Raw genomic sequence first — 24,389 nt, 5'->3', positions numbered from 1 at the left:
CTAAATACCATTTCCCAATAGAAGCAACTAGGGATACCTCGAGAAGTAGTAGATTGCAGGGCTGGGAAGGGGAATACAAGAGCCTGGATCATCCTATAGTGCCAGAAGAAAGGCAGGAGTATCTTAAAAAAAAAAACATGGGATGTGTCTAAAGGATGTAGAAATCAAACAGAAAGAATTTCTGATGTCCAGAGTTGGAACAATTTTAAGTTTAATATCTGCTTCTTGGGCATCCCTTGATGGCACAGGCAGTTGAGTGCCATGCTGTGAAGCTGTCTGCAGCCTCTCCAGTGCAGGTTCGATCCCGGCCGGCCAGCGAGGGTCCCACATGGCGAGGCAGACCTCTCCTGTATCGCCCGCTGCTTCCCTCAGCAGTGTATTTCGTGAGCTTACCTGTTCTGTTCCCCGCTCTGTCTCTGGGGAATCCTCTCACCCTCCCGCGCATCTGGCCTGTACCCTGGTTCTTGTATAAAATAAATAAATAAATCTTTAAAAATATATATCTGCTTCTTGCTCATCTGGCCTATTCCAACACTGTTTGCACCCAACCAACCATATTCTCCCCTGTGGGAGAGCAACTGAGCTGTGCTGGAGAAGGTCCTCAAAACTGGTAGAGTATTGCCCTGTGAGTCCTTGACCGTCAACTACAAATGGGACTTCAACACTGGAAATGAATCCTAATATAGTTCCCCAGGAATGTGGCTCTCACTTTCTGCAATAGTTATTTCACTTTTCCTGTATCTGTGTTCTCCTCTCTCCTACTCTCCTGTTATCCTTCAACTGGTAACTTTGCTCTCTGCTTTGGAGAAAATAGAAACCATGACTCCCTAAACTCCTTGCTTCCTATAGCCAGATTCACAAACATCTACGTTTCCATTAATTGTTTCTTCTTTTGTGATATAATATCTCTTGTTATATATAATGTAGACTGTCTTTCCTTTTTGTGCTTGAAGTTTCATACTTTTTTCACCTTTACTGCAATTTCTCTCTATGTATTATCGCCATTCTCCTTCGTCATCACTTGATCCCTTTCAACAAGCTCAGTTTCATCAATATGTATAGATATACTGCAATGTCAGAAGGTTGGTCCTTATTCACTACTGTATCTCTAGTGCCCAAAAGCAGGCTGCTTCAAGTGTTCATAGCACATCCACCTAATTATAGAGTTTGTTCAAAACATAGAATTTTGGTTCCCACCCAGACCTAGTAAATTAATGAGATGCACAGGTAATATGTGAGTATGTAAAAATTTTAGATGCCTTACTTCTCTTGTAAGTATTCAGAAAACATTTATAAAATGAATAAATAATTCCCCAAGTGTCTCCAATCTTAAACAGAAAGCCTTTGAAGAACCCAAAGTCTTTCTAGCTCCCTTTTCCCTTCCACTCTTGTTGCTAACATTGTTGAAAGTGTTGGCTATAGATATTGTCATTACCACTTCACTCCGCATTTACTCCTTCTCACCTTCCTTCACTTCTCACCTTCCTTGGCCCATTCTTTAAGTTATAGGCCCTCTTGTCATAGGACTATTCTCCCCTGTTTACAGGGATCAATCATTCCTTTGGTGGCTCTTTTGTCACTTGTCCTGTTCATTCTCCAAAGCAAATCCAGCATATTTTCATAAAAATCATAATTGGGATCATGGCATACCTCTACTTTCACTTGTTTGGGGGTTCCCCAAATACAATGCAGACTTTACTGTACATACATGCTCCTCTGACCTCTTAGAATCCACACTTTGCCTTATCTATCTTGTATGGGCCACTCTGGCTTCTGTTCTGTTCATCTCCTGAGTCTACTTTTGTCCCAGGGCCTGCACACCTGTCTTCTGCTATATCTAAAATACCATCTGCACCCCCACCTGTGCCTGGTATTCTAGCTTAGTTTTTAACAGTAGATTAATTGTCACATCTTCAGAAAAGTCTGTCTCTAGACTGTGTATGTGAGCAAGGCTTCCCACGACATCCCCTGTACATGACTGTCCTGTGGTCAGCTCAGTTCACTTTGTAGTTACAAAGGCAACCACAGATATACTGGGGGGTTGTTGATTGCATGATGCTGCCACACATCTGAAAGTACCAGGAGGGCAGAGTCAGTTATTTTCTGCTCAACATCTTGTCTTTAGCCTGGCACTGAGTAGGTACTTAAAGAGTATTTGTTAAACAAATGGGCGAATTTATAGTTTTTGTTCTTTATGTGAATGGAACAGGACATCACTTTAATATTCTTGTATTCTGTTTTCACCTAAGATCATAAAATATTTTTAAGATTTATTTATTTATTTTATACAAGAACTGGGGTATAGGCCAGATACGTGGGAGGGTAAGAGAATTCCCCAGAGACAGAGCAGGGAACAGAACAGGCAGACTGATGAAATACACTGCTGAGGGGAGCAGCGGGCAAGACAGGAGAGGTCTACCTCACCATGTGGGACCCTCGCCAGCCGGCTGGGAATGAACTGGTGCTGCAGGCTGCAGACAGCTTCACAGCTCAGCGCTCAATCGCCTGCGCCACCAGGGGAGGCCCAGATCATAAGATTCTTGAAAGCAGGCACTATCTCTTAGGATGCTTCGGTTGCTATTTTTATCTTGGATTTGCCTCTGTCTCCTGGGGAAACTAATAAAGTTACCTTTTCAACATATACATCCTGTGAATGTACAGTGACTTGAGCTCTGGGAAGAAGTCAGCTTAATGACACATTTTGTTCAGAGAGTTTTCTCTCTCCCTTCTGCCTATAGTTTCTTTTCATAATTGTGTTCAGCTATGCTGTGCTTTACCTTCCATGCCCATGATGGGAAATCTCCTCTCTTCTCCCACAGCCATGCAGTTGAACCCTTCTGTGGTTGTAAAAGTTTCCCATCTCTTTGTATAGTCATCTTGCTGCATAAAACACTCCCTTCCTTTTCTTTCATGGTGTCAAATGCTCTGTGCTGAGTTGTCTTCACCCAACTGCCTCCCTGGGGTATCGAGGTATGTGTAGTGCTCTCCACCTGCCTGAAGGTAGAGGCCCATGTGCTGGTGGGGACAGGAAGTTCCTGTTGCCCACTTCGGGATGCAGTGAGCACTGTTCTGATGGCCTCATCCATCATCGGTCATGGCTGAAGCCACAGCACATCATCATCCTGACGCTGATTTTCTGCTTCAAGTGACACCATTTCAGGATAACCTGTACCTTCCTGGATTTGTTTCAAGTGCTCTATTTCCTCCAGGGCCATCCTCCAGTGTGCATTTGTATGTGTTCTCTCCTTCCCAGATAACACTCTTCCCCTACTTACACATGAACTGTGTTACTGTGTTACTGTGTGTTACTGTGACTCCCCACTCCAGTCACCTGAGGTGTGGCTCCGCCTGCAGCTACAAACTACCCCCACTGTCATGTGTCCACAGTCTTCGGTGTTGTCTGCGGCACTACTCAAAAGTCCTGGGCCTGAGCCGTGTCTGAGAAGCTCTCAACCTCCCTTTTTCCCCTCTGTATGGTAAATAAAGTATCAGGCTTTTCTGCCCTGCCACCATTAGGACTGATAATGGATCTCTGCAATCCTGAATGCATGCCTGATGGTGGGCACCAGGAGTAGGATGTGGGCATAGGTAGGTGGGTTCACCTGGGCTGAGAGACTGAGCTTATAAGGGTGGCGTCCTGGATGCCAGTAGAGCAAACAGAGCAAAGGGAGCTGTAGGGTAAGGTAAAAGTATCAGGCTTTTCTGCCCTTCCACCATTAGGATAGAAGAGGGAACCCTGTGGTCCTGAATGCATGCCTGATGGCGGGCACCTGAAGTGGGTACACCTGGGCTGAGAGACTGAGTTTATAAGGGCGCAATCACAGGGACGCCAGCAGAAGCCAAGAATGAGCAGAAGCAGAACGAGAAGCAGAGGAGAAGCCAAGAGAAGAAGAAAAGAAGCAGAGAGAACGCCAGAGAGCCCAGATAGAGTGAGGATTTGCTGGGGCCTGCCAGCCTCCCGGCCCCCCAGCACCCCTGCCTGCCCTATGCCTGGTAAATCTAAATAAAAGACCTGCAGAAGCCACTGAGGACTCTGACTCCTCCTTTACCCGGTCTGCTGGATCAGAAAACCTGCTCAGTGGCCTGTCCTGCCTCTACAGGAGCAGAGAGCAGAACAGAACCCCCAGCAGAGAAGCAGAGGCCACGAAAATGCCGGAGAACCCAAAAAGAGTGAAGACTCGCCGGGGGCTGTGAGGTCTGCCAGCCTCCTGGCCCCCTAGCACCTCTGCCTGCCATGTATCTGGTAAATCCCAATAAAAACCTGCAAAAGCCACTGAGGGGTCCAAGACTCTCTCCTTCACCCATCTGCCTGATCATAGAAAACCTGCTCTGTGCCCTTCCTGCTGCTATACCCTTGCTTGGCTCTATACACTCCTCTCTAACCTCTTAGCAAATATTAGCTAGAGCAGTGTTATTACTCTCATTGAATTTTTGACTCTCCAAATCATAAAGTTTTCCTTTACATAATTTAGGGTCCTTGTTGCTGCTCTAGAGATGGCTGTATTTGTAACTCAGGAAATAACTGAGTAGTTAAAGCTTCCCAGGAGAACAGCTTTGTGCAATTTAGAATACCTTGGGAACTGATCTAAAAATATTTCATTTCACTTGCCTGCTTTCCTCTCCTTTAGAAAATTCATTTATTATTGGCCTTTCAATTCACTAAAGCAGACTCTTCCTCCTATTTTGCAGCTGGCATTATTAATACATTTTGCTACATGGGAGGTTCTTAGCTAGATTCAATTAACTCTCAATTTATGGGAAAAAGGCAAATCACAAAACAAAAGTAAAAGAAGAAAAAACTAATTTTGAGGATGAACCTAAAAGGAAATTTAAAGAGATGTATCTCGGGGCTTTAATATTTAACTCCATCATGTTTCTCAGCATTCCTAAATTAGAGACTTTCTAGAAGGCAAGAGTCCCTAATGGGATGGGGCAGAGACAAGTCTCTCAGGAATTCCCAGTGGGAAATTTATTGTTTTAATTTTATATACATGAAACCCTAAAACTAGGTATAAATGCCTTAACCTTATACTTTTATATGATTCTCTAAATTACAAAGTATACACATATTTTTGTTATTGTCTCTTTTGCTGTGCAGAAGCTCTTTAATTTGATGTAGTCCCAGCTGTTGATCTTTGCCTTCACTATCACTGCTTTGGGTGATGTGTCTGTAAAGATGTCTTTGATATGCAAATCACGTAGTGTTTCGCCTATATTTCCTTCTATGTATTTTATGGTTTCAGGTCTTATGTCTAGTTCTTTAATCCATTTTGAGTTGATTTTTGTATATGGTGTGAGGTAGTGGTCAAGCTTCATTCTTTTGCATGTAGCGACCCAGTTTTCCCAGCACCATTTATTGAACAAACTTTCTTTGCTCCAATGCATAGTCTTTGCTCCTTTGTCAAAGATTGGTCACAAAAATCTGCAAAGAGCTGATGAGACTCAACAACAACAAAGAAAATAATCCAGTCAAAAAATGGACAGAGGAACTAAAAAGAAACTTCTCTGAAGAGGAAATGCGAATGGCCAACAGGCATATGAAAAAATGTTCAACATCACTTGCAATCAGGGTAATGCAAATCAAAACTACCATGAGATACCATCTTACACCAGTGAGAATGGCACATATTAAAAAAAACTAGCAACAACAAATGTTGGCGAGGTTGTGGAGAAAAAGGAACTCTTCTGCACTGTTGGTGGGAGTGCAAACTGGTCCAACCACTATGGAGAGCTGTGTGGAGATTTCTGGACCTACTAAACATAGAGCTTCCACAGGATCCAGCAATTCCACTCCTAGGTATTTACCCAAAGAACACAGAAACATCAATTCCAAAGAACACCTGCACCCCTATGTTTATAGCAGCACTGTTTACAATAGCTAAGCTTTGGAAACAGCCCAAATGCCCAAAAATAGATGACTGGATCAAGAAGATGTTGTACATATATACCATGGAATATTACTCAGCATTCAAAAAAGATAAACACATGCAATTTGCAGCAACATGGATGACGCTGGAAGGGATCATGCTCAGCGAAATAAGCCAAAAAGAAAAAGAAAAATACCGCATGGTCTCACTCATAGCAGGGATCTAGAAAACTTAAATAAGGGACCAGGAAAATGAATAACTATAAGAAAGTGAAAATCAAAAATCAACAAAAACTATGAACCAGAGACACTTTTTTGGGGTGGGGGGCGGGGGAGGGGAGGGATTGGGGTCAGAATGGGGGGATTGCAATTGTATGGGGAATATAAAAATAAAATTAATTAAAAAAAAATGAAAGAACCAAAAAAAAAAAAAAACAAAGTATACACATATATGATCACTAAAATGAAAAACAACAGCAATTGCATGATACATGATATTTATTACAATCAATTTCCAAGTTTCAGTGATTACATGGTACTGAGAATACACGTTTGTCATCAGCGTGTGCTGTGTGACTACTAAGTTCTTCCACGTCAGTTCATACCACCTTTTGGGGCCTGAGTTTCCACAGCAGATCCTGGCTTTCCTTGGTAGAAATGTGTCCCTGCCACACTAAGTTCCTGTTGCAGTTCTCTCTTTCATCTGAGGCAATGAGACAGGTACTCTTTGATGCTATTGTGATAATAGACTTCTAGATTTTTAAATCTAATTGTGGTCAAACCACAACCAGAATGTGCACACATTCTGTTTTTCCAGAGTATTTATAAAAATGAAAGCACTAAATTTAAAAATGCAAAAAGAGAACCCACAGATGGGGTGTGTGTATGAAAGAGATAAACTCACACTCACTCCTACATATCTTACATATCTCTCCAGTTCACCTTATGTGGGTTCTTCTTTTAAAAAACATATAACAATGTGGAAGGTTAAGGTGTTCAGAATGTTGGTCTGATACATTAATTTATTATAGAATGATTGCTGCCACAGCTTAACCATCATGTCACATGATTACCATTTTTTGTGGCAAGAACATTTAAGATCTATCCTCTTCACAACTTTCAGTATATCACACAGTGTCACTAGCTATCATCTTAAGTGGTTTCTTTTGATGCCAGTTTGGAAACCATTCCTTACATCTTTTTATCATTGCAATTATGCATCAATTACCTAATAGATGTCAGGTGGATTGTGGGTGGTGGTGGTGTGAGAATAAGAAGACCACTGACATTCCTATGAGTGTGGCATTTGTAGGTCTAACAGATGTCTACAGCAATCCAGTAGTGTCAATTACATGAAGAAGTCCAAGATCTTTGACACTAACATTGCATTACAAAAAGAGTGGAGCTTTAGAGTGATTAGTGCATATTAGAGTTTAAACTCTACTTGCCACTTAAAGCAAAGAGGTATCCAATATATTTTAGGTATTATCCCAATAACTAGGGTGAAAAGATCAAGGCATTTTCTAGTTAACTTTAATTTCTAAAAATGCCCATTGTCAACTTTTTTGAACACTAATCTCGATGCAATTACCCATAGAGGAGAGATACCATTTGTGAGGCTGGTTTGGAAGGCTTGTTCTACAGCTACCCAGCTACCTGTGACCTTCTATGAATATAACCCAGGTGTGATTTTTTTTTAAGTGAGAAATAATTTCCAGATGTGTATCTTACTGCATTTTGATTTAAGAGTGTATACATGCCTGGCGCGCAGACCTCTCCTGCCGCCCGCTGCTCCCCTCAGCAGTGTACTTCGGTCCTTCTGCCTGCTCTGCTCCCCGCTCTGGCTCTGGTGAATTCTCTCACCCTCCCGCGCTTCTGACTCTACCCAGTGCTTGTATAAACAAAAAACAAACAAACAAATAAATAAATAAACATGCCTCTATAAAATTAAAAAAAAAAAAAGAGTGTATACATGCCAAGGTCTAGCATGCAGAGAGGGAGACCCAATACATGAATAGTATCTCAGACATGCCTCTAGTTGCAATGCACTGGGGACCTTCCTATTGTTCACCACTTAGCATCCTCTGAAACTAATATACTCATTTACTTCTCTATTCTCTCCATCCCAGTAAGATGTAGCTTCCAGGGATGTCACCTTCATTTGCTTGTTTTCTAGTATTCTGAGGTGCTGGAACCATATGTAGTACACATTAGACACTGTATGGTAAGGTGAAAGGTATCAGGCTTTTCTGCCCTCCAGCCATTAGGATAGATGACAGAACCCTGCAGTCCTGAATGCTTGCCTGATGGCAGGCACCTGGAGTAGGGTGTGGGCATAGGTAGATGGGATTCGACTGGGCTTTTAAGGGCGGCGCCAGAAGTGAGCAGCAGCAGAAGCCAAGAGAAGGCAGGAGAGCCCAGAGTGAAGACCTCCTGGGGGCTGGGAGGCCTGCCAGCCTACCTGCCCCCCAGTGCCCCTGCCTGCTGTGTACCTGGTAATCCCAGTAAAAACCTGCAAAACCACTGAGGACTCTGATTCCTCTTTTACCTGGTCTGCTGGATCGTAGAAAATCTGCCTTGTGTCCTTCCTGCCTTTACAGACACTCATTAAATTTCAGTCGAGTAAAGCAAGGCACTTTTCTATTTTGTATTTTCAGAGGCAAAATTAAAAAAAAAAAAAAAAAACTTAAAGCTGGCCATCTAGATGTTTCAGAAAGACTATTGTTTGAGCTAAATTCCAACCATCCTTTTGTCTGATTTCTTTAAGACAGTGGTTCTCGGGGCCTCCCTGGTGGCATGGTGGGTTGAGCACAGCACTGTGAAGCTGTCTGCAGCCTCTGCAGCACAGGTTCCATTCCTGGCTAGCCAGGGAGATACCCACATGGCGCAGCAGCCCTCTCCTGTCACGGCTGCTGCTCCCCTCAGCAGTGCTTTCAATCTGTCTGCCTGTTCTGCTCTCCTCTCTGTCTCTGGTGAATCCTCTCACCTCTGACCTGTACCCCAGCTATTGTATAAATAAAATAAAAATAAAACTCTAAAAAAGAAAAGACAGTGGTTCTCAAAGAGGAACCTCAGAACAGAGCCTCCCATCATCTGGGAACTTGATAGAAATGCAAATGCTCAGCCCCCTTCCCACCTGGGGAGCTAGAATCATCTCTAGATGATTCAGATGTGCACTACAGTTTGAAGACTAGTGCTTTAAGGCATGATGTTCCCCTAACTGCACCTCCTCCTCTGAAACAAAGCAAATCACCTGACCTCCTAGCGCCATGTTCCATATTCAATGGAATTGGAAATGATCTTTGCCCGCAAGATCTCTTTCCTCAATGTCTTTCAGATATTCTTTGTTCTTTCTTATTCTTATTTCCACTTCTGTCTTCACACATGACTAGAGGTAGTTTAAGAATGTTCAAGTCAATTAAAAATAGCTCTCCTGTTCTCCTAAGTTATTTTGTCTCTTATGAGGAAACTAAATATGCCCCATACATTTCAGGAAAACTGATTGAATATACCAGCCAACTCCTGCTGATGGTGCTTCTGGTGTCCTTAAGCTACCAGCACTTTCTTTTTTTTGAGAAGTAGATCACATCTTTAACTTTAGCAAGAGAATGCTAGAGTCAGGCTGTCTGAATTTTAATTCCCTGCTCTGATAGTTCCTGTTAGGGACTTTAGGGGAGCCCTGAGCCACTCTGTGTCTGCTTCTTCACCTGTAAATCATGGACAATAATAGAGCATAGTTATGAGGATCAAATTACTTAATAAATGGACAATTCTTACCATTGTGCCAGGCGCACACTAAATACCATAGAATTTTAGACATTATCTATAGCTAATGAATGTTGTCTTATCAAGGACCAAGAATTAGGGTGAGTTTGGAATGTCAGACTTTTTAATACCTGTGTTTTCAAGTTTCTTTACCTTCTTCATGGATTCCCCCTTACTGAACACCAAAATTCTCTTCCGCATGCTTCTTGTTTATGAGACTCCAGGACACAACCATAAATAACAGCAGGAAAGGAGCCAGGTTGGACGAACACCTGCACATATTGCTGAAGTCCTTTCCTTCCTCCCAGTATTCAGAGAAGAGTGTAAGAATCCTATTGTGGCAGGTAAAAAAAGCAAGAAGAATAGCAATTATACTTTCTTTGCAAGTGTAAGTGAGAAAAGTAGCTATTAACCACCAATGAATGATGATTCTTTCTGCCAAGTTTCTTTGTCACTTTCTAGGTGCTAAGGCTTAGGGATCAGGGATCCAGCTTTTCCCCACTCAGAGAGCTGGCTTTGATCCAGAACTCTTTCCCCTGGCACTCTAGGCCCACACATGAGGCACTGAAAAGAGTCAGGAAGGTGGGCTGTCACCCACCTGGGTTATGGATGTGTGGAACCTTCTGCTGGCCTATGACTGTGGGGCAGAGCCCTGAGAGTGTATTGTGTCTCTGAAGGGTGCAGTTGAAAGAATGTGTTTCAAAGTTAGTCCTTGTTAGAGCCTGTGGTCATTTGAACGGTCTCCACACACTCCCCACTTACAGTTGTAGGTCTAAGACAAGGGTAAATATCGTTTTAAGAAAATACATTTCAAGAGCTCAAATTTTCTAGCATCAATCTTCCTGAGAAAGTACACAAGATTGGGTTGTAATTCTGATTTTCCTTTCTGTCTACTCTGTACATACAAATTGCCCAAGAGAGAGTTTTCCTTTCTTTCTTGGTCAATTTGACCACCTGCCCAGTAACAGACAGGGCGTTGCTCTTGAAGGAGAGTCCCACAGAAGTGGAACAGAAAAGGCCTGCAGGCAGTGACACATTGCTTCATCAGTCATAAATTCAGAGAAAGCTGGCACCTTCTTTCTCTTGGAATTAGAACTTAAAGAAAGGAAAGCAATTTTGACAGAGGGTAGTGTGATGTGGCAATTAAAATAAACACTATCGGGCCTCCCCTGGTGGCACAGTGGTTGACCGCTGGGTTTTGAAGCTGCCTGAAGCCTCTGCAGCGCCAGTTCGGTCCCTGCCTGCCGGCGAGGGTCCCACATGGCACGCAGACCTCTCCTGCTGCACTGTTCCCCTCAGCAGTGTATTTCGTCACTCTGCCTGTTCTGTTCCCCAATCTGGCTCTGGTGAATTCTCTCACCCTCCCACGCTTCTGACTGTACCCAGTGCTTGAACAAATAAATAAATAAATATTTTTTAAAAATAAAATAAAATAAACACTATTTTGATTTCCCCATCTGAGAGTTTTGGGGTAAACACGGTTCTTCTAAATAAAAGAGTAAAATCATCCTTACTCATTTAATTAGACCTGGTGAAACATTAGCAGTGTACTAGCCAAACATTAAGAATAGAATCAGTTTAATCCAGGGCTAGAAAACCCACTACAAGTCAGGTATTTTCCAATTCATCACTTTAAAATAAATGAAAAGATGAGCTAATTGAATTGTTGGTTGTGCTATTATAAAAATAATTTTTGAAGCTATAGTGTATGTGATTTTTGGCATATACCTTGGAAGGGGTTCAAAGAATTGATTGACATAGGTATATAAGATTTTTATTTCCATCTCCTTGCTTATGTGAACTAGGTTTCTTTTTTTTTTTTTTAAGATTTATTTATTTACTTATACAAGCACTGGGTACAGTCAGAAATGCGGGAGGATAAGAGCATTCACCAGAGTCAGAGCGGGGAGCAGAACAGACAGACTGACGAAGTACAATGCTGAGGGGAGCAGTGGGCGGCAGGAGAGGTCTGCGCGCCATGTGGGACCCTCACCCGGTGGCCAGGGGTCGAACCGGCGCTGCAGAGTCTGTGGGCAGCTTCGCAGCCCAGTGATCAACCGCTGCGCCACCGGGGAGGCACTGAACTAGGTTTCTTTCAATGCAAAAATAGAAATGGAATTGATCTTGAGCTTTATATCATACTAGCAGTAATGATATTTATCCATGGTATAAAAAAAATGCCTCATCTATACCATTAGGAGCTGTATTTCCAGTAAAAGTTTACTTTTTATATTTAATTATTACTTAACAGCATGTACAATCAATATATTTATGCTGTTTTATCAATATTAGCCTTGTAATGATAACTCATTCTAAAAGAAAATATTACTTAGAACTATAGTCACAGAACATAAAATAAATTTAAATTTGTGTGTGCGTGTATATATGCATAAATATGAAAGCTGATCAATAAAATACTTTCAAGCATAAAATAGCATATTAGGATAAAATCCTGCAGAGCACATAGGCTGGAATTACAAGCTTAAGTTTTAAAAAGGAATGATGTACATCTTGTGATTGTCAAAGCAGAGTTTGTTCATGAATTTTGAAAATAGATGATCGTGAATCGCAAATCGCTATGGTATTTAAATTCTACTGAACATATATATGTAAAGGAATATTTTGACACTTTAATTTTAAAATATGAATATTCTCAAAAGACCAAAAATATGTTATTTACAACAACTGAAATCTTTAAAAAAATATGTTCACTTAAAATGATTTAAGTGGTTCCATAACTGATAGGTAATTTGCACCTTGTCACCCAGGTATGTGTGGTCTCAGCATCTGAAAGAAGACGGCTTTCACTCTGTCCCTGGTTACCCCCAACATCCAGGCTTTCTCATTCCTGGACCTATATAATTGGGGCTTCATCATCAGGAGTTATTCAAACAGGGATTTAGTCTTTATAAAAAACCAGTCGTGAATTAGTTACAATGGAAAGACAAAGAATGAGTTATCAGATTTATTCCCTAAGAAATGCTTTTGAAGGTGGGAGCAGGGAGGGTCCATTAGAACTTTTACCTTCAGAAGGGAAATGGAAAGTTGCTGTAAAGGCAAAATCTGTGCAGAAAGCTTGGGCCCTAGGCTGTAGAGGAAGCCATGTGACTTCAGTTTTTCTCTCTAGTAATGGCACATCTGTCAAGGTGGGCAAAAAAAAAAAAAACACTTGATGGTACCTGACCTCCAGGGCCCAGGGGTGAAGGCCATTAGGTAGAGGTCTTGCCCTTGACAAGAAGACATGGCCAACGTGTTCTTTCTCCGGATAGGGAAAGGAGTGGGAGAGGTGGCAGAAGCTCTGCCTGACTATTTTCTTCTTCCCTTTCTTGAAATGTCATGAGTTCCCCATGACTTCCTTAAAATTATCTGGCTTGTAAAAATAAATTCGAACAATCCATGTTATAAACTGTAGTTTGCAGACTTTGGGTAGATTAAGGGTACAGGGAGATTATCAGCACGAGGGAAGTCTGAAGGTAAATATGTTCAATTTTTTACTACCAACAAGTTAAGTATTTGCTCCATGGATTATCTGTGACCTATTTGAAATACAGATCCACTTTCTCTCCCCCTGTGCCCCCAGGCCACTGCTCCCACAAGATGGTAAATGTGCTCAAGAAATATAAACTAATTTTCATATAAGCCTAGGGGGAAAATAGAATGGAAAGCAAATATACAGCAAAGTTATTCATGTAACATGTACTGAAATCAAATAGAAATGATTTTGCATCATGGTTCTTCTGGATGATTCAGACCACTGTCCCCCTGTATTTGAAACTTTGCATCTATAATTAATTGTTTCCCTTTAGCACTGGATTATATTGTTTCATTACTCTTCCAAATACAACAACCACATTTATAATGTAATCTCCCAACACTCTTCTTCCCTCCTACCCTTCTTCAATGTCCCTCTCCTTCTTACTTCCTCCCTCCTCTTGCCTGCCCCCCTCTCTCCTCACTGCCTCCCCCCTTCTCTCCCTTTCCTTCTCTTTTACCTCTCCTCTCCATGCCCCTCCCTCCCTCCTCCTTCCTGTCCTCCCTCACAGGTGTACCATAGACGATCGGGTCACCCGGGTGGCCTGGTTGAACCGCAGCACCATTCTCTACGCCGGGAATGACAAGTGGTCCATAGACCCTCGTGTGATCATCCTGGTCAACACCCCAACCCAGTACAGCATCATGATCCAGAACGTGGACGTGTACGACGAGGGCCCGTACACCTGCTCCGTGCAGACAGACAACCACCCCAAGACCTCAAGGGTGCATCTCATAGTGCAAGGTGAGTGACAGCTGGACTGGGAGGCTGGTATTCCTGTCAGTGATGAAGCAAAGCAGCATCCTTTGTCATTATCCCCTGTAAAACCCAAGAGACTTAGGTATCCTGGTTCTACCCCTGCTGGATTCTTGACTAAGGACTGAGTAGCTTCGCAGTGTCTCAAGTTTACCTGTGACCCTCTGGTCTCATGATTGAGTTGTTTGGTATTTGCTGCTTGAATTCTCTTATCTTACTTATCACACTGGAGTTTAGACAAGAAATATTCCCAAATAGACCACAAGACCATCTTATTCTCTGTGTCTTTTAGTATCTTTCAGAGGCTGTTTTTCATAAAAGTGGTTTGTAATATTGATGTGTAAGTCCTGGAACTTGTGACCATTTTGCATAGTTGATGGCCGTGCGTGGGCGGGAAGTGGCTCTGAGTGCTGTTCAGCAGGTCCACCTCAGCTTCATGGCTGTGGTTATGCCTCACTCTTAACCCTACAATGGAGCCCAGATCAATAACATTATCAGTCAAAATGATATCGCCAAGTCTATGTTGGAACTAAGTCTATATAATTAAAAAAGGGGGAGATTTCTGATCTCTTAAGGCCTCATACATGGAGCCCCTGTGTGTGATGTAGCCCCTGTGTGTGATGTAGCCCCTGTGTGTGATGTAGCCTTTGGTACTGCCTTTTACCAGATCCCATCCACAGCCACTTTGATGCCTGTGTTTTCAGTTTGTGAATTGTTTATGGCATCCTTGCTCAACTAACATGGATTTCCTCACTCCTGCCTTTCTAAACTTAAGGTTTTGTTATTTTCGGTGGGTCACCTGGAGAGTTTGTGGCAGGCTTAGTGTCTATTTGGGCTTCAGCCATTGTACAGTTCAGGAGTGATGTTCTTGTGGCTAGAACATTCTTCCTTGCTAGCACAACACCACGGTCCCTGCTCTATGGGTCATTTAATTTTTTATTTTAATTTTGGGAGTTACATTTTTGCTCTTCCATAGTGCATATGTTTTAATCACTCTCCACCAAAGCACCTCCAACAATACCACCTGTGCGTCCCTTCCCTCTCCTACTCCCCACCCCTGTGTGCCCTCTGGTAACCATTATCTTCTTTCACTGAGTTCAAGAATTTGCGTTCATATTAGTGTATGATTTTTAGATATTTATATTCTGACTATGAGTTAAACCAACCTATATCTGTCTTTCACTTTTTGACTTACTTCATTTAACATAATCACCTCGAGGTCTACCTATTTTGTCTCTGTGGGTCATTTGAAATGACCCATGCAGACCCAGAGGTCTGTCAGCTGCATCTTCCTCTCTCTAGCAGTTCTGAGCCGCCATATTGTTTACAGACTTGCCTCAGTGTATCCTCCCAGCCTTTCCGTGCTTTAAACACCCACATCAGTCTGCCATGCAACAGATGTCTATATATTCTGCTGTTTCCGTTCTCCATACATGTGCTGCCCAGGGGTATGGCTTGGTGACGATCACTGGTTTGGAGCTACAAGATGGTCTGCCATCTGGAGAGAGAGGCAACTGTCACGTCAGATGCTTCTCCTTAGAGGGCAGTGGAGACCCTTGGGAGATCAGTCATCTGAGAGGAGCTGGAATGTCTGTTCAAAGTATGTTGGGAGACATAAAACAAGGGAGAGTGAGTTCTCACTACCCTCCTACCACCTGGGCTGCGTTCCAGTGGAGCTGAAATTCGCAACGTTGGAAGTGACGCCTCCGTGGCACCCCAGTGGCCTTGACAGCAAAGTTATCTTCAAATTCGGGAAATGCAGCACTGAAATGAAAAAGAACTGTCAGGCACTGCACAGAAACAGACTTAAACAGAACAAGGCTATCACCTTTCAGGAAAGAAGACAGATTGTGTACGCAAGTGGAAGTCAGTACAGACCATGACGAGTGATCAGTGCCGGCCCTGGGACAAGTGCTCTTCACAGGCGTGGCGTGTGCCCTGTACTGCCCGTGGGGATGGTGGGGTTTCCCTGTGGACCTACAGTTTTGGGTCAGGAAGGGTCTGAGAACAAGGGAGAGGCAGAGCCCCAGACTCCGGAGGTCAGTTCCTCGTCATTGCCACATTCAAGGCCAAGTGACTCTTATAGTTTGGGCATCTGAGGTGTCCTGTGAAGTCCAAATTTCAGCCGTCGGGGAGGTCAGAAGAGTTAGCAGAGAGACGCCTCTTAGACACTTAGCAGACGCGTCTTTGCATTTACTGAGGGCTGGAAGAAGCTTGGGGAGCTGCATCTCTTCTGTCTTGGTTAGCAGTGTGTGTGGGGGGGGGGTGGGGGGATAGTGAGGGAAACATGTTCCTTCTTTGGAATCCAGTTGAATTTGTGGTGTGTGGAAGCAGAGACCCCGGCACTCAATGAGAAAGAAGCACAGGAGTCCTCCTTCTTCCCAGCAGTATCGGCTTTTGTCCAGTCTATAGATTAATTTTTCAGACTTAGTGTTAGTTCAGGTTAGATAAAGATAATGAAAGTTTCCTAATCCTCTTAAAGAAGATTTATCTGACTGAGTAGAAAGCTTTTGGAATACAATAAGGCATGTATAAAACTGAGGCCTAATCTTGCCTTTAATTTCAAACTGCTGATGGGTATTGATTTTGCAATGAGAAAAACTGAAAAATTTCCGAACTGCAAGTTGTCTGTTAAAAAAAATAGTGTTTATTTATCTTCTGTCCATTTGAAAACATTAGAATTTCTTACCTCTGCCATGAAATTGCCATTAGCTGAAGGGAAGGCAATCCCACGGGGTCCCCACTTTGTTGTTCCCAGCTTCTGCAGCATGAGGGCCTGCGAGATACTCTTCCACTCACGTCCGAGCCTGGCCTTTACTGTTTGATAAGGTGGCCTTGGCCACATGTTTGAGAGAATTAATTCCAACTCCTTCTCTTGGAGCAAAGAAACTGCCTTCATTAAAATACTATCCGGGCCTCCCTGGTGGCTTAAGGGGTTAAGATGTAGCCTGTAAAGCAATCCACAGCCACTGCAGCACAAGTTCGATCCCTGGCCAGGGAGGTGACACACATGGCGCAGCAGACCTTTCTTGTCTCTCTTGTTGCTCCCCTCAGCAGTGTATTTCAGTAGATCTGCCTGTTCTGCTCCCTACTCTGTCTCTGGTGAATCCTCTCACCCCCCCCCCGGTACCCCAGTTAGTGTACGCATAAATATATAAAAATATTTTTAAAAATAAATAAAATAAAATACTATCTCTGATACCTAGATAACCTAGATACATCTTAGCCACCTCGGGGATCATTTCTAGGCACCATGTGAGTGTGTGACAGTGTAACTCAGACTTTACATCTAGTTAAGCAAACCCAGAACAAGGGCAGGAGTCGCCAAGGGGTCAGGTAAATCAGGTTAGCAAATCATCCTGTGTGGGATGGGTGATGTGTAGAGAAACTGGACACATGAGGACATGCAAAATGTTACTCTTCCTGAAAAGGTGTGACAGGAGTGAGAGGTAGTTCTTAGAGAACATTCCTCCAAGAGATATTGTCCAAGGGAAAAATGAGGGAATTCATCCTTATGCTTCAAAAGATGAAAAATTAGGGGCCTCCCTGTTGGCTCGAGGGCCTAAGTGTCAGCGCTATGAAGCAATCTGCAGCTACTACAGCACGAGTTCGATCCCTGGCCAGGGAGCTACCCACATGGTGCAGCAGACCTCTCCTGACTCGCCCACTGCTCCCCTCAGCAGTGTATTTCAGTCAATCTGCCTGTTCTGCTCCTCACTCTGTCTCTGGTGAATCCTCTCACGCCCCACACTTCTGGCCTATATCCCAGTTCTTGTATGCATATATAAATAATTTTTTTTAAAAAAAGATGAAAAATTAAAAGACATTGCCCACAATCCTGAGTTTGGGGAGATATTGAAATGTTTGCCTTGTTAGTAATTATGGAGCTAGGATTCTGGGCCTCCAGGAAAGGAAAGCGTTTGGCTTGCAGGGTACAGGGGTAAAGACACCACAAGCATTGCTCAGATATTATAGAACGAAGGAGCAGGTGTAACTTAAAACCCAAAGGAATATTTTTGAAATTCTTCATGAATATTAGCATGAGAGTAGGTAAGTTTTCTGAGATTAACTATTCCTGGAGAACAGCAGGAGCTATCATTTATTTATATCTCTCCCCAGCACACAACACACTGTCTGGGGCATACCACTCAGCATTAGCAAATGTGTGTAAAATGAACAAAGAACAGATTGATGCAGCAATGACATGGCACTCCAAGGTAGCAATCACAAAGCCCTTCAGCAGGTAGGGCTGGGAATGAGGCGGTCACTGTCCAGAGGACTTGGAGTGGACAGAAATTGGGAACAGTTCCCTGGAGGCATCTTCCGTGTGACAAGTTAAGTGATATGTTATCAGAGGAAGAACATGAATTTGTGCATTTATTTAGTAATTTACAGCATCATCACAATTTTGGTCTCATTTAACCCTCACAACAAGCCCTGGGAGGCTGCAGAGCAGTGACTGCTGGCTCCATTTTGCAAATTAGATAACTGCAGCTCATGGAGGTGAAGAGAACAGCCAGGGTCCCCTGTGAGTAAGTAGCAGAACTGGGTCTTAAACCTTGGTCGTATGATGCCAAGATCAGTGTTTTCCAGCATGCTCCATCACCTCCTCTGCTAACCTCGTCTAAAATTATTTTCCTGGTCTAGATCCATGGAAATTTTTTCAATATTCCTTTTATTTTCCTTCATTTTTTTTCCTACTACTGATATTATGTTGCACCAACATTGAAGGCAAAGCTCAAGAAAGAAAATTAGCAGTAAAGGTAGGATGCTAAACCAAATGTTGAAGGGATACAGAGAGAGGCAAAAAAAAAAAGATAATTAATTTACTTGTAGCTCATCCCTCCAGGGATACACATTTTTAAATGTTACCTCTATATCCTATGTAAATATTAAAATCTTGGCCCCCATGGTGAATCCAGACCCTGTTGCCATTCTAATAGTCATGAACTCCTTGGCATCTTGCCCTACCTGGATATTCTTGTGCTACAGTAGCTGGCATTGTCAGAGGTAGATGGGCAGTGAGACCTGGTGAATCTTTGCTCCTTGTGTGGTCATATTCTCTACCTGCCCTCTTGGTTCAGAACCCACCAGATATTTCAGGGACGGAGCTCCTCTTGCTAAGCCCAATTTTTTTCCCAAAGGACTAGAAATGATGAATTATGTTAATTTCTCACATCCCGGATTCCACAACAAGTGATGCTATTTCTATATTTGCAAAAGACCTGGCATCTTTGAGTCTGGAGTCAGCTCAGGTGAGAATTGTTACCTGCAGTTTGCTTTAGCAGTCACATCTGCCCAGCAGAAAATTCCTGGATTCAGCCCACCTCTGCATTGTACACATTAAGTAGAAACCTTATCTCACTTGATCCTTAGCCAGTCCTACAAAGTCTACACCATATGCACATCACACATATAAGGAAACTGAGATTTAGAAAGAGGAAAGGCTTGCCCAAAGATGATAGAACTACCAGATATTTTTAATTCCCTTCTCTAGAATTGTCCCTAGTAAAGGAACTATCAGAATACGAATGGTTAAACCACTTCATGTGCATTATCTCCTTTGATCATTTTCCACAAAAGCATTGGTAGGCAGAATAGAAAGTCACCCCATTTTAAGATAAGAAATTGAGATTCAGAGAGTTGGAAGTGATTTGTCCAAGTTACACCAGCTAGACATGGCAAAACACCACTATCTAAAGCCAGGTGTTTTTATTCTAGATCCAGTATTTTGTTCACACACCAGATTGCTAAGTTATAACTAAATAAAAGGTAAATGTTACTGTTTGTGAGAAAAGTAGAACATTTCTGAAGTGCTTCAGAGTAGGGTGGTTACTGAGGAGACAAGTATTTGAGTGGAGTGAGCAAGGCTGAAGCTGGGGGCGGGACAAGTCAGGGCCTGGGGCACGTACAGGGCCAGGGCAGTTACAGGTCAGGGCACAGGCTAAAGTGTTTTCCACGGGGTGATGGCACCAACTTGCCTACATTTCACACATTTTCCAGGGACTTAACTATTTCAACTTTTCCTTTGTCATAACCTCTCTCTCTTTTTTTGTTTTTTGCTATTTTTCCCTATTCTCCCAAATTTTGCACTTTTAAATTAACATGTGTATTTGTAGGCCTAAAGAAAAGCAGACAGTCCATCTGAAATTAATTTATTCAACTCTATTTTAAATTATAATCACACTTGCTCTTCACTTAGGCAGGTGGGAAAGAGCAAAGAAGGTGCCTCAAAACCTCACTCCCAGAGCCTGCACTCTGCTCCTGATGTCCAAACTGTGTCTTTGGGGCGTTTCCTACCTTTTTATCCTACAGTGAAGAATATAATTCAGTGTCATTGATTTTCTTTAGGTACACACATGCATACTTTAATTCTATGTATATTGTGATTTTTGCATTTTAAAATAGGATTTTGGAAAGGATCTCTAAGCCTCAAATTTGTGTGTGCAAGCAAAGCAGACTGGCTCCACATACAAAATAAGTGTTAGAACTTCTCTGGCCATCATTTCTTTGGTTTTGAAATAGAAGGATTCACTAATGGTAAAGATCCTATTGTAGTTATTATATTTTATAATTCTTTAATATATTTTCTCTGGAGAATTTTGTTTAGCTAGGGTCTCTGTACAATCCATGTATTTTCTATTCACTGTTGGGTCAATCACAAGATTCACTTTTATTCTTTCTTATTAGTGTTTTTCATCAGCGCCTTTAGCTTGGAGGTGCTCTTGTTCACAGTACAGTGTGCAGGTGACTCTGAACTTGGCTCGTTCAAATTGGCAATGTTCCCTTTTTGTTTGGGGAGTAGAAAAGAAAGACCCTCTCCTTCTCTGCTCCATGAGACATTTATATCTCCATGACCCATATAAAACTGCATTATATATACTAACGGTCTTCATTTGAATGTTGAGTAGGGGCCTCCCCGGTGGCTCAGCGGGTTGAGCGTAGCACTGTGAAGCTGTCCGCAGCCTCTGCAATGCAGGTTCAATTCCTGGTCGGCAGGGAGATACCCACATGGCACAGCAGACCTCTCCTGCCTTGCCTGCTTCTCCTCTCAGCAGTGTCTTCATCCTGTCTGCCTGTTCTGTTCCCCACTCTATCTCTGGTGAATTCTCTCACCCTCCTGTGCCTCTGGCCTATACCCCAGTTCTTGTATAAATAAATATTTAAAAAATGAAATAAATGTTGAGTAAACTAAGAAGTCAGTGGTAACTTAGAAGGATCAAAATGAAGCAATTGCCCTCAGAATGCACTGTGCACCCAATAAGGAAAGTGTCTCACTACTGGCTCTTGCTGGCTCCCTCAAGTTCGTACTGGTTCCTAGGGTTGGAATGAGGCCTCTGTCTCACTCTCCATGCAAAGGTCTCTCTCTTCTCTCAGCTTGTGTCACTCAGCTATTATCTCAATTGGACACCTCTTGAGGCTAGAAGAGAATTGGTGTTCATTTCCACTGAATCTCCTGGGTTCCCACACCTTTCATGATGCCATGTAGAGTTGGTGACAGTACAGTCTCAAACACAGAGTATTTCTTCCATTGTTGTGAGAATATGTGACTTTGTTCTGCTCTGCACTGAAGTTAAGATCATCACACACACACACATACTCACACGCATACACTCACCTGCATTTTCTCATACCCAAGCATGCAGCTTTTGCAGGTTTAATAAACTATTTCTTTCTTAAAATTTATTAATGTATTTATTTTACATCATTCTTCATTTTCGTACTTTGTATGATTTCTCATCTCGGCTTTGGTCCCCATGAAATTCCCACCACCTAATTCACCTGTGTACCATCACTGTAGTCCCTTGTGCTCATCCCACCTCTGTTTTGATCCTATTTCCTTCTCTACCCCTGCAGAATGTCTCTGGTTTATAGATGCCTGTTAATTTTGATTTTTACTTTATCATAATTACTATTTTTTTCCTGATCCCTTATTTGGATCCTCTACATTACTACTATAAGTGAAACCATCCAATATTTTTCTTTTTCTTTCTGGCTTATTTCACTGAGAATGATCCCTTCCAGCTCTATCCATGTTGCTGTGAATGACATGAGTTTAATAACTATTTCTTTTGTGGCCCCAGGAGTTCCTTCTCATCTTCCATTAAATATATAGGTTTATCTGCCTACTAGAAAAGTGCGGAAGCAGGTATATGTAATTACTCTTGTGATACTTAAAATCTTTTAATTATCAGAAAGGGAAGAGTTGGGATTTTCCAAAAGTGAGACCAAAGCAAAGGTTTTCATTGGATGAACCCACAGCCACGGTGGTTTGACCCTGAATGCTTTTCAACCCCATTGAAGAGTCCTGGTTTTGAGAGTGTGTGGTCTTGTTTTGAGGCAAATTCTTCCATGTGATCCAAGAATGTGCTTCCCATCTTAGAACCTGACTTGGTGATACACCGTAGTCAGAAAGCAAGGTAGCAGAGCCTGTGGCTATCACCTGCTTTATTTGCAATAGACTTAAATCAACAGAACAGTCATAAAGTGCTCTCAGAATCATCACCGATGTAGACATGGAGGAGCAAATGAAATGCCTGTTATGTTGTCGATTTGCATGGTGATCTCAGCTTATTTCCTGAGTCTAGCCTATCAGTAGCATAAGTAAATAAATTCTGTATTGTGAAATTGAAGAGCAATAGAAGTGAAGTAAAATCATCACAAGGGAAGCAGTCAAGTATCTGCTTCCTTTTACATGATTTTTTTTTCCTTTTAAATGATTCTTAACCATGGCCATCATGCCCTGAGTACCTAATATAGCAATCATATTAAAGAACCTGCCCAAATCTATTTCCCCATAACCCCAGAAAGTGGGACACATTTTCCCAGTTTTTGTGAATGAGGAAACTGAGGCTCAGCAAAGCTAAGGAACTTGACTTAGGTCACCAGCTAGTAAGTACAGAGCTGTGATTGATCTCTGCTTTGTTTGTAGTGAAAGCCTACACTTAGCCTCTCTGTGAGATTTCCTCCTGATTCTTCCCTTTTATTTTTTTTAAGGATTCATTTATTTGTGCATACAAGAACTGGGGTACAGGCCAGAGGTGCAGGGGGTGAGAGGATTCACCAGAGACAGAATGGGGAACAGAACAGGCAGATTGAAATACCCTGCTGAGGGGAGCAGCGAGACAGGAGAGGTCTGTTGCACCATGTGGGTTGCTCGCTGGCCACCCGGGGATCAAACTCGTGCTGCAGTGGCTGCAGATAGCTTCATAGGTTGTGTCTTAATCCCTTGCACCACCAGGGAGGCCCAGTGATCCCTGCCTTTTAAATAAGCAGGATGATCCATGTCATTTGCCAGGTTATCTCTGTTTAAGCATTTCCACCTTTTCTGTCTATAGTCAGGGTCTGTCCTCCCTGAACCTCTTTCTCTCCCTTGAGTTTATTTATCTTAGTAATTATAACTTCCTTCTTGGAGTTAATATCTGGCCTGTATCACTCACTCTTAAATCTCCATATCTAGTTCTTAATTTCTTCCCTCATTCTTGCCTCTTAAATTTCTGATTCCCTCCAGAACTTTTCCCAGGGGAATAGCCTGAAGGCTAACTCAGAGAACTTCCCTTCACGCCAAACCCTGCTTTTCCTTTGAGCTCACATTTCTATTCCTCCACACCTTGTCTTTGTCTAAAATCTTGGCTTTAGCCTGGTTCTTCTTTCTCTCTTGTTTTTCTATCAAAATAGATGTCATTTCCAATAAAGTCATTTTCTTCCTTTTCATTCCCACAGCCATTCCCATCAAAGTGCAGAATGTTACTCTCCTGTGACTTTTCACTGTCGCATCCTAATTGCTACCCAGACCTCAGTCTCTGCCTCCTTATAACTCATCTTAACAACGTTGTCTAAATATTCCTGAAGCACACATCTGATCATGTCACTTCCTTCTACTCATAATTTTAATGACTCCCTATTGGCAATAATAGAAAGTCAAAACTTCTTAGATAATTTTTTCCAGTACTAAATTATTCAGGGCCAAATATGCTCCCCAACTCTTGCTCCACTTTTACATCGCATCAGTGTAGTCACGCTTTGTTGTCATACACGCCCACCCCTCTCGTCTGCTTTCTTTGCCATTTCTTACACAGCCATCTGTCTTAATGTTCTTTCTGGATACCCAAATTCCACAGACCCTTTAGGGCAGTGCCATCCCATAGGCCTTTAACCCTTTGCAGCAATGTTGTCTCAAAGGCATTTCTGTGACGATGGATGTTTTCTAGGTCTGCACTGTCCATCATGGTAGCCACAGGGGCTAATGAGCATGGGATGTGGTTGGTGTGACTGGGAAAGTCAATTTTTTAGTATTATTTAATCTTAATTTAATTGAAAAGAATCACTCATACTAAAAAAAAAAAAAAAAAGAAAAAGAAAAGAATCACTCATACTAATAGCTGTCTTATTGACAGTGAAGTTTTAGAGTTGCAGACCCCCAAACCAAAGGCTTTATGTGGAATTCCAATAGTGTTTGCCTTCATTTCC

General features: G+C 42.3%; 1 protein-coding gene across 3 annotated transcripts in view; it reads left to right on the top strand.

The window, feature by feature from the left end:
* The window catches only part of OPCML (opioid binding protein/cell adhesion molecule like), a 1,065,334-nt gene that overhangs the window by 819,498 nt on the left and 221,447 nt on the right, over positions 1-24,389 (top strand). For all 3 annotated transcript variants that reach the window (XM_054693219.1, XM_054693220.1, XM_054693218.1), the window contains one exon: positions 13,675-13,907. In XM_054693219.1, coding sequence (XP_054549194.1) covers positions 13,675-13,907 — 233 coding nt within the window. The remainder of the gene's footprint in view (positions 1-13,674; positions 13,908-24,389) is intronic.

Source organism: Talpa occidentalis, unplaced genomic scaffold (assembly GCF_014898055.3).
Source record: "Talpa occidentalis isolate TD23 unplaced genomic scaffold, MPIMG_talOcc4v2.1 talOcc4.12, whole genome shotgun sequence".
Taxonomy (NCBI): domain Eukaryota; kingdom Metazoa; phylum Chordata; class Mammalia; order Eulipotyphla; family Talpidae; genus Talpa; species Talpa occidentalis.
Note: the sequence above shows the minus strand (reverse complement) of the source record. Positions and strands in the feature narration are given on the sequence as shown.